Raw genomic sequence first — 9,836 nt, forward strand, 5'->3', positions numbered from 1 at the left:
ACACCAAAATCACTGTTTCCTCAGCAGGTGCAGAAATGTAACTTGAGAATCTTTTGTACACTGTATGTGCCTTCAAGGTGAAGAAAGGGCACTGTCCCAAGAGGCTAGTCATGGACATGATGCCTTTATCCTGGTTTTTAGTCCATACTCTAAGTTTTAAAATATGTGAAGGCCTGTCTGGAATGTGTGTGAACACACATGCTAAGTACCAGTACGGATTTGGCCAGCACTGACCCCTTGGACTCACTGTCATTGGTGATGTGATCACATTCCATCCTCAGACTAATTTCAGAATTAGTGAGGTCAGGTCTGTGATCAATAAACAAAGCTGATAATTGCATATCAGCCCCTGCTTTATCAGCGTTCAAATCAATAGGAACATCCTCACCTGGTTGGGAAAAATAAATTGATATGGACAAGTACATTCTGAATCCCAGATAGGTTTTTGATTTTTTTGGAAAATCAAATAAAGTACTATTTCTATGTTTGACATTTTACTTTTATCAAATTGTCCATCTTGGCCATCATTTGTCCAGAGTGTCCTGTAACCCTCTCCCGAGTCAGGGCCAATTGAGCTTCCCTAGTTGGGGTCTTTGAAGATGGTGGAGAATCATGGCCTCTGAGACACACCTGCTTCTCCAGGACTCTAGAGAAAACAGACTAGTGTCTTTGGAAGGGGATCAGGCACCACAGAATCAAGTAGAATTCATTAATAAAAAGATGAAAATTACGTCAAGCTGTCATGGGAATGAAGGCTGCTGAAGTCCTGGCCAAAAAACAACAGTGAAATTCATAGCCCAGTAGAAAAAGCAAAAAGCATCGGGTTTTGTCTGTTTTCAAGAAGTGGTGAAACATCAGAAGGCATGCACACTCCTCTCTGGTGGGGATTCATGCCTGACGTTGTGCTAATTGGGCCTCCAGAAGAGCTCAGCTCTAAGCACATGTCTCCAGGACCAGCTAGGAAGAATTTTCATCTCTCAAAAACAAGGGTTTGTTTTTTTTCTTTAAATACACTGAGGATGTTCCTACCACCCTTTCATATTTTCGTTGCTCCTTCAGCAACTCTACCCTTGTGTGGGTAACAGTAGGTTTAGGAATTCACTGTGTCCTTGATGAAATGTGGCCATCCCCACCCCTAACCCAGTTGTTTTGGGGGATTGCCCTGGATTTCCCCCTTGGGTGGAGGAATGTAAGGAGGTTTCATAACAGCAACAACAAAAACTATCTAAGGAGCTAATGGGGGAGACCACACCTCTTCTCCATTTTGTGATGTCGTAGACTGCATGGAATCTTCCAAACTAAAGGGCTAAGGGGATTGCTTTTATTATGTGGAAACTGTTTCTCTGGTGTTAGTTTTTAAAAGAAAACCTGTGTGCTTTTCTCCAGACACAAAATTAACAATTTCTTCCTGAGCACCTTTCAACGGGTTTGGCTGGAAAAGGTTAATGAAAAAACTCAATATGACAGGCTTATACCCATTTTAATGGTAATGTAACCTATGGAGGGACCTGCTCACTCTCTGCACACTCCTCCTTCCTTGACCATGATTTAACATTACCATAAACACACAAAGTTGTACAATTTTTTTACATAACTCTGATTGGTCAGATTTTAAAGACAGCTAGCAATGGCTGTGTTCTACGGGAAACCATGGCCAGGGTCTTGATGACTCTGGTCTTGACCTTCATCTTCCTTTTCTCTGCTTCCCTCCTCATTGCTATCCTCACATTTGGTAAGCCATCAACTGCTATTCGTGGCTAATTTTCCCAGAAGTCAATCCTAACTTCTAGGGAGTGAGTGGCTTGTGCCAGTTATTCAGTGTCTCCAGCAACCAGGGCCACAGCCAGAACCCAGAGGGCACGCTGGAGTCATGCTAATGAGCGCAGCTCACCCAAGCCTTGACTTCCTAAGTAAAAGCTGGAGCGCCTTGCAGGCATGGCTCCTTGGAGGCCCTGTAAAGTATATCTGAGACTAACCCACTCACCGTCAGCATGATTTAGATGGGATCACCTGGACAGGTGGTCGGCCAAAAAGGAAGAACCAAATTGCTGTATTAAACAAATACTTCTGGACTGTTCCTTGGCCTAATGAATTATTTCCCATTAGAGGGGAAATGTGATAAAGACCTTGTGAGACCAGGATCATGGTTACCTCCTGGCCTTCCACTAACTGTTGTTAGTTCATTCAGAAGGTGCCCCAGACATTCAGGAAGCACTGTGTTGGAGGGTTCTGGTTTCTTTGAAATAAATGCTTATGGTGGTGTGCTACTGGCTACTCTGACCAATCAGAGGATAAGAATTGTACAAAAGTCCCTTCTGCTTACTAACTGTTAACCTCCCAAACTAAAGTAAGGTGTCCCATGGATCCCTCTTGACCTCACTCTCACCCCTTCCGCTCAGGCACCGCTCTATTAACCTCTTCCTCCATGGCTATCAGAGATTTTGGATAGAAACAGAGGAGTATTCCTTTGAAGAGAGACTAGTACAGGATTTGGCTGTAAGTACTGACTCAACTGGGAGCAGATATGAGTGTGAATGATTTTGATTTCTGTATTCATGTGTGCTTTGTAACAGTTAAAGATTTGCAAAAGTCAAGTGTGTGAATTTGAAAGGAATTAATGGCATAAATTATCAGGGGGAAGCCTTGCTAATGGCCATAAGAGTCAAAGAATGAATTTCACCCGGAGGTGCTAGTCACTATTGTCCTATTTGCCATCATTATTAACAACTAATATTTCCTGGGATGCACAGTCATGCCATGGAAAATTCTCACTGAGTTAAGTTTTGAGCACCACTGGTCAAAGGAGGCCACCAGCCTGAGCCCAGACCCTGCATCTGTGTTAGGAAGGCACATCTAAATCCTCTTCCTACATTCCACCTTTCTGTAGTTGTCCCTCAGAAAATGTGTCCTGCCCCATCTCTAACAGACTTCACACTGTAAAACTACTTACATTTATACCCCAGGGGGAATACAGGGAGCTATAGCAGACCACAGAGCTTCATCCTGATCCAGGAAGAAAATAAACGCTCCTATCCTTTAGCCGAACCAGGGTTGATTCAGTTTTCACTTTTTTTTATTTCTCTCACTTATATTTTTCTCTTATCCCTTATTCTCTCTGTTAGTCTTGCCCTGTGTTTCTCATATTCACTGTTTCCCACATTTCTTTTTCTTTTTATATCTCCCTATCAGTCTCTTTCTTCTCCCCTCTGCCCCTCTTTTTTATTCCCTTTCATGTTTTCTCCCCTACTTTCCTTCCATTTGTCTTTCATGGCCCTCATTGTTTTCATATGTGCCCGTCAGTCTCTGGATTAGTGTGAAGTGAACAGTGAGCATCATTCAGCTGTCTGCTTCTTCTGAACCGTTCACACAATCTATGCAGTTCTCGCCAGTTTGCTAAATATGGTCCACCCTGCTGGCTGTGCTAGAGAGCTCACTTTTACCTCTGGCATCAGTTGCTGTAGCCCTTTCTGTAAAAGGAGATAGAGACTCGACAAGAGGAGAAACTCTAAGGCTTTCAGCTTCAGGATGGCAACTCTCAGGAACAAGAATTTTAGAATCAGGAGTGAGGTTAGGAAAGAGAAATGCTGAGCCAGGTTCAGTCTAGAGTAGTATTAGCCCCCAAATGGCCCCAGGGCTGTGTCACTGTTGCCACATCCCTTTTCCAGCCGAGTTCTCCAAGAGCAAGTTCAGGTGAGAGGCCCAGCCTCTCAGTGACTGTCCAGGGCTGTCCTCCTGAGTTCGGGTGCCCAGAGCTTGCATGAGTCCTGCTGATTGGGGTGTGGAGGGCCTCCTCTGTAGTCAGGCTTTGGCTTTTCCTTTCATCTTGTTTTAACCCCAAATTGGAATGTTTCTTTGATTGACTGTAAAAAACATATCCATTTATATGCCGAACCCTGCACCCTTCGGGCTTCTGTCCTGAAATAAATACGTGACATAGTGGTTTCTCTTTGTGCTCGTAGTCTGACGCGCTCTGTGCCTTGCGCTTTGCCTTCTCTCTGCTCGCATGCAGTTGTGCGGCACATGCTGAAATCCACGCCTAAAACCTGTCTGCATTGGTCTGTGTAGAAATCCCCCAGGGCGGAAGAGGAGGAGGAGGCGGAAGCAGAAAAGCAGCCAGACCCACTGCACCAGATCGTTCTCCATTTCAGCCGCAATGCTCTCACAGAGAGGAGGTCAGCACCATCAGGATACCAGTTACTAACTGTTAACCTCCCAAACTAAAGTGAGGTGTCCCATGGATCCCTCTTAACCTCACTCTCACCCCTTCCGCTCAGGATAGCAGTGCCTGCAGAGGGGCTGCCAGATTTGAGTTGCCCTCCTTGCTGCCCTCATGTTGGCCATCAGGAAACATCTAGGGCAGCAATGGCGAACCTATGACACGCGTGTCAGAGGTGACATGCGAACTTATTTTTTTGGTTGATTTTTCTTTGTTAAATGGCATTTAAATATATAAAATAAATATCAAAAATATAAGTCTTTGTTTTACTATGGTTGCAAATATCAAAATATTTCTATATGTGACACGGCACCAGAGTTAAGTTAGAGTTTTTCAAAATGCTGACACGCCGAGCTCAAAAGGTTCGCCATCACTGATCTAGGAAATCCCATAAGCCACAAGCCTCTCATCAAAATGCCAGACATCCACTGGTCTTTAGATTAAGCAGCCTCACACTGTAACTTTCCTCCCTGAATTCCATGGCGAACCAGTGCACACTCAGATTCCCAGAGTGGTTCTCAGAATCAGGGTGGGGGTGGGGGTTCTAATTAATTCACTGGTATATATGTCATTCAAGATATATGTGGCTCTTAGTCTTTTCCACTGGGTCTTGAAAGTAGCCTGCTAAATATTTTCTTTATTCTTTCCAGCAAATTGGAAGACGACCCTTTGTACACCTCCTATTCCAGCATGATGGCCAAGGTACACCTGGCTCCTGCCCACGTCTCAGTCATTCTCCCTCCTTAGACCCTTTCAGCACAGAATCTGTCATGCTAAGCAGCAGGCCTGGGACTCGTCATGATGAGAGCTCCAGGCAGAGCACAGTCCATGTGCCATACGGGTGACACTAGTAAACCACTCCACTGTCCTCCTAAGAAACCTTGAGGCTTTGAAGAATCAGTGGGTACTAGTGGCTAGGATCACATGACAGATCTAAACCAGCTAAACAGGACTTGGACATACAGACTGCCCTGGCATTTTCACTCTATGTTCAGATGCATCCAACCATTCAAACACATCTGTAGGCAAAGGAGGTTCAGTGCTTTGGAAACAGGTTCAGAAACTACGGGGAGAGCCTAGTGTTCTAAGAGAAGCAGCATGAAGATGTTGTTTCTGTGTCGCATGGAGGGACAGTGACCTCTGGAATGCTGAGTGGCTAAGGGAACTGCTCCTTCTCAAACCTTCATGTCAGGCAGAAAGGGGGATGTGTTGGGGTACAGAGCACCTTTTCCTTGACCAGATATACCACACGGCCACGATGGGAAGGGGCACTTTGGGATTTACATCCTAGGTGTCTCTGATCTTCTTCCCAAGCCCCTGGTTCTTGTTCAGAAAGGGACAGCTCCCTATCTCTTGATTTACACTAGAACTTGACTAGGTGAGAGACTTCAGGCCTCCGTTTAAACCAGATGGGTCCTCATTAATTGTGTGGTCTTGATGTTCCCATTCTCATTTCTGAACCTCTTTATAACTGCAAAGGTGGCATTTAGAGTAGAAAGTTGCCCTGCAATGGTCAGAAAGTTCTTAGTTTTACAACATGTGTGAGGTCCTGTGAATTGCATCCTGTCCCCTGCCACACAGCGAGACAGTCTTGATTTTCAGGTCCACCTGTAATGTGATTGTATGTCTCCTTTCTCTGTTCCATGGAATCCAGAGTTGTCAGAATGGGGAGGATGAAGAAGAGGAGGAAGACAAAGAAAAAACATTTGAGGTAAGTTTTCACTAAGATTGAAGACAGGGCCACCCTCTGAAGCCAACCAATAGGCCTTCAGAGGTGGGTGCTAACAGCCATGTGGCCCACCCACCATGTGTATCTGGTAGCAAACACAAAAGTGTACCTGGATAAGGCACTCTGTTAGCCGTGGCTCTGTTGTCTGTCTGCCTTCCTGAGGAAAGGTTACAGGCAGCCAGTCAGTCAGCAAACCACCCACTAGGTTAGTTCTTCTGGGAAAGTTTATACTTTTACACAAGTATGGTAGTAACGGGCCAAAGAAGGACAAATTCAAACACCCAAAAATGAAAATTCAAAGCAACGAAGACACTGGGATGGTTTTGGCCGTACTGATCTGTAAATGTAATACAGTAATAGCGACTTTTATTTTTGAGGCAGTGCAGAACCCTAAATCTCCCAAGATAAAACTATACTAGTTGACTTGTACTCTTTTATAGACAAAGTACACAACAGTGACAATAAATGAATACAATTACAGTTCTGGTAAGCCTTGGCATTCTGGTATCCCATATCCAATAGAGTCTCTGTTGACTGTGGTCTGAACATTCTATGTAAGTGGGTGTTTTCTATAGTCTCACAGGTAAACTCCAGGTGACCACTCCGCAGGTCTCTTTGTATGGCAGGACATTGGAATCAAACACATTTTAACCTGAGGTCACTTCCTATAAACATAGTATAAAAGAGGAATGGACAGTGTTGCCTCTCTTACCAAAAGTGGAAAATTAGTCATCAAAATATGAGTGAATTGCGGGTGGACAGTTCTGGAAAGCTGAGTAGCTTCTGACAATAAACTTCAAAGCTCTGCTTTGTGTTTTGCCTTCCTTAGGCAGGTAAAGATTATCTCTCTCAACTTACCTCCCCACAGGGAGTTCCCTGGGGGTAAACAAACCTTCTCTCTGTGTATCTTTTCCAGGAAAAAGAAATGGAAAAGCAGAAAACCCTCTATCAGCAAGCTCGGCTGCATGAGCGCGGGGCTGCCGAGATGGTCCTTCAGATGATAAGCGCCAGCAAAGGTGGTTCCCGGGGTTTCTGGATGGGCCCCTGTCACTTCCACTGAGAATTCACACTGTGAAATGAAAGAGTCCCAATAAAGCCCCATTGGTGGGATTTAGGTGGGATTTACCCTCTCTTTCCTTGGCGATTCAACTGAATCTTCACCACAACAGGTGAACGGAGCCCCATGGTGGTTGAGACTCTGAAGCTGGGGATTGCCATTCTGAATGGAGGCAACGCTGGCGTGCAACAGGTATGGGGACTCTCGGAGGGAGTCAGGCTTCCTGGGGTATTCCCATCGACAGCCGTCACACTTCAGGGAAGAGGCATTGACTTGGCTACAGGGGCCACCACCCAGAATCATCTTTGCTGGTATTTGTCCTTAGTGGCCAATTAGATCAGAATAGCTGGGGTCACCGATCAAACCAGGCTGGGAGTTGACGGGCAAATGTGTACTTGATGGAGAGGGTTGACACAGGGTTCAAAGAGAAAAACATTTTGTTTTTTCACCATTAAATGTTCTTTTTGCACAATTATGCTCTAGAAGACGTTTTCTAAATCTTAAATTTTTACTTCAACCTTTTCATTGAATTAGCTGCCCTATTGTGAGCAAGGAGCCTGCTCAGTTAAGAGGGGTTCATAATCCCACATACCTGTAGTTTGCTCATTCAACAACTATTTAGTGATTGCTGATGATGCCCTGAAGTCAGGCTCTGCTCTAGGGGTGCAGGGTGCAGCAGTGAGTGATACACATAAAAACCCCTGCCACCAGGCAGTAAATGAGAACACATTAGCATAGAGCAGAGTGCCTGGCACAGGGAATTCATTCAACAATCTGAATTGGAACTGGCTGCAGAAGACAGGAATGCACCGGTGCCTCCTGGGCACTCCAGGCTCTGGCTCAAACCATCTGTGTGCAGATGTCTGTGTGCCATTTCAAATATTCCTGGCATTCATAGCCTTAAATCCCAGGGCTTTTGAGAATCCAAACTCATAACTACCAGTATAGAATATAATTTTTCCCAGCCTTTATTAATCCCAAACAAATGTCTTATTAATAACTACATTTTTTGCCCCACCAGTTGGCTCAGTGATTGAGCATCAACCTGTGAACCAAGAGGTCACAGTTTGATTCCCAGTCAGGGCACATGTGCCTGGTTTACGAGCTCGATTCCCTGTAGGGGGCGTGCAGGAGGCAACTGACAGATGAGTCTCTCTCATCAGTGATGTTTCTCTCTCTCCCTCTCCCTTCCTCTCTGAAATCAATAAAAACATTTAAAAAAGAGAGAACTACCATTTTCTAAGATACCTCTCTCCATCACCACCCCATCAGTTGATTTTCTTGAAGAGTCTTTTAAAAACAAAGAAATATTATTTTGCCAGACAAAGTTCCTGCCCTCCCAGTAACAGAGAAGAGAGGAAACAAAGTCTGATTGTGAAATAAATGCTGAGCTCTCAGAGAGGCTCATTACTGGCTAAACTCCTTGCTTCAGTGTGTCAAACTCATTGTGGGAGCTGTTCAGATTATACCTCACAACCATAAACATGACTAAACCATGGTCTCGGTGCTTATTCCCAAATAGGAGAGACTTCAAACTGTAAGTCTATGAATGTGAAAGATCTATGCTGCCCTAGCAGAAATTCCAGTGGATTTTATAGAAATGTCCACCCTAATGATTCAGGCTTTGTTAAGTAGGAAGCCAGGGGGCGGGGGAGACACATGGCAAGTTTAAGTGCACAGGGTAACAACCCACCACCGTGGATCTGACTCAGTGTGCCTGCTTGGCTAGGACTTTGCCATTTCTCCATTACAATTAGGAGGGTCAGTACTTGTGGTATAGTTCCCATTGTTTTTCCTTTTAAAATGTGTCTCCCTTGCAGAAAATGTTAGATTACCTAAAGGAGAAAAAGGATGCTGGATTCTTTCAAAGCCTTTCTGGTCTTATGCAGTCTTGCAGGTAAATATGGGAAAATCATCCACAGCAGTTTTTAAACTCTTCACTATTCAAGGGAAGGAGAAATGAGATGGGGAGGGCCGTGAAGTAAGTTGGCTTATCATGGAATTATTGAGAAAGGAGTCACCTACTGAAGAAAGTGAAGAGGATGGATGGGTATTGTTCCTCCAGCCTTCAAAATGATATTCAAATAATATTCAGAGGGGAAAATGTAATGTCCATTGGACACACACACACATACACACACACCTGTTTGTTGGCTTGTTAATCACCCTCACCTCCTTTTTTGTTATGTTCAGAACTGAGTGTGAGTTTCTCCTCATCATATCTTATCTAATAAAAGGGAAACATGCAAATTGACTGTACCTCAGCTACACCCACAAGCCATGCCCACCAGCCACACCCACCAGCCAATCAGGAGCGAGTATGCAAATAAACCCAACCAAGATGGCAGCAGCCACAGAGCTAGAGTGAACAGGAAGCTTGCGTTGCCCCTGGTGATGGAGGAAGCCAAGCTTCCCGCCTGCCCTGGCCGGCTGTGAGCTTCTCTCAAGGCTACAAAGTTTCAATTATAGAAGATAAATAAATCCCAGAAACCTGCTTCTAGTCGCTGTAGCCTCCGCTCAAGGAGGGTCTGGGAGCCTGGGTTGCCCTGGGCCATGGCCAGGCTGCAAAGACCATCAGCCCCTTACCCAGGCTGGCCAGGCACCCCAGCGGGGACCCCCACCCTGAAGGGGTATGGCCAGCCTGAAAACAGCCCTCAGCCCCTCACCCAGGCTGACCACACCCTCACGGGGTGAGGGTTCCTGCTGGGGGGCTTGGATAGCTGCAGACAGCCATCAACCCCTCACCCAGGCTGGCCAGGCACCCAAGCGGGACCCCCACCCTGATCCGGGACACCCTTTAGGGCAAACCAGCCGGCCCCCACCCATGCACCAGG

The 9,836-nt window shown here is 45.4% G+C and overlaps 1 protein-coding gene across 1 annotated transcript in view; it reads left to right on the forward strand.

Moving 5' to 3' along the window:
- The window catches only part of RYR3 (ryanodine receptor 3), a 417,605-nt gene that overhangs the window by 367,953 nt on the left and 39,816 nt on the right, over positions 1 to 9,836 (forward strand). The window contains 7 exon segments of the mRNA XM_015557536.1: positions 2,400 to 2,496; positions 4,066 to 4,172; positions 4,867 to 4,918; positions 5,871 to 5,927; positions 6,862 to 6,961; positions 7,115 to 7,194; positions 8,823 to 8,899. Of these exon segments, the coding sequence (XP_015413022.1) occupies positions 2,400 to 2,496; positions 4,066 to 4,172; positions 4,867 to 4,918; positions 5,871 to 5,927; positions 6,862 to 6,961; positions 7,115 to 7,194; positions 8,823 to 8,899 (570 nt within the window).

This window comes from Myotis davidii, unplaced genomic scaffold (genome assembly GCF_000327345.1).
Source record: "Myotis davidii unplaced genomic scaffold, ASM32734v1 scaffold46, whole genome shotgun sequence".
Taxonomy (NCBI): Eukaryota; Metazoa; Chordata; class Mammalia; order Chiroptera; family Vespertilionidae; genus Myotis; species Myotis davidii.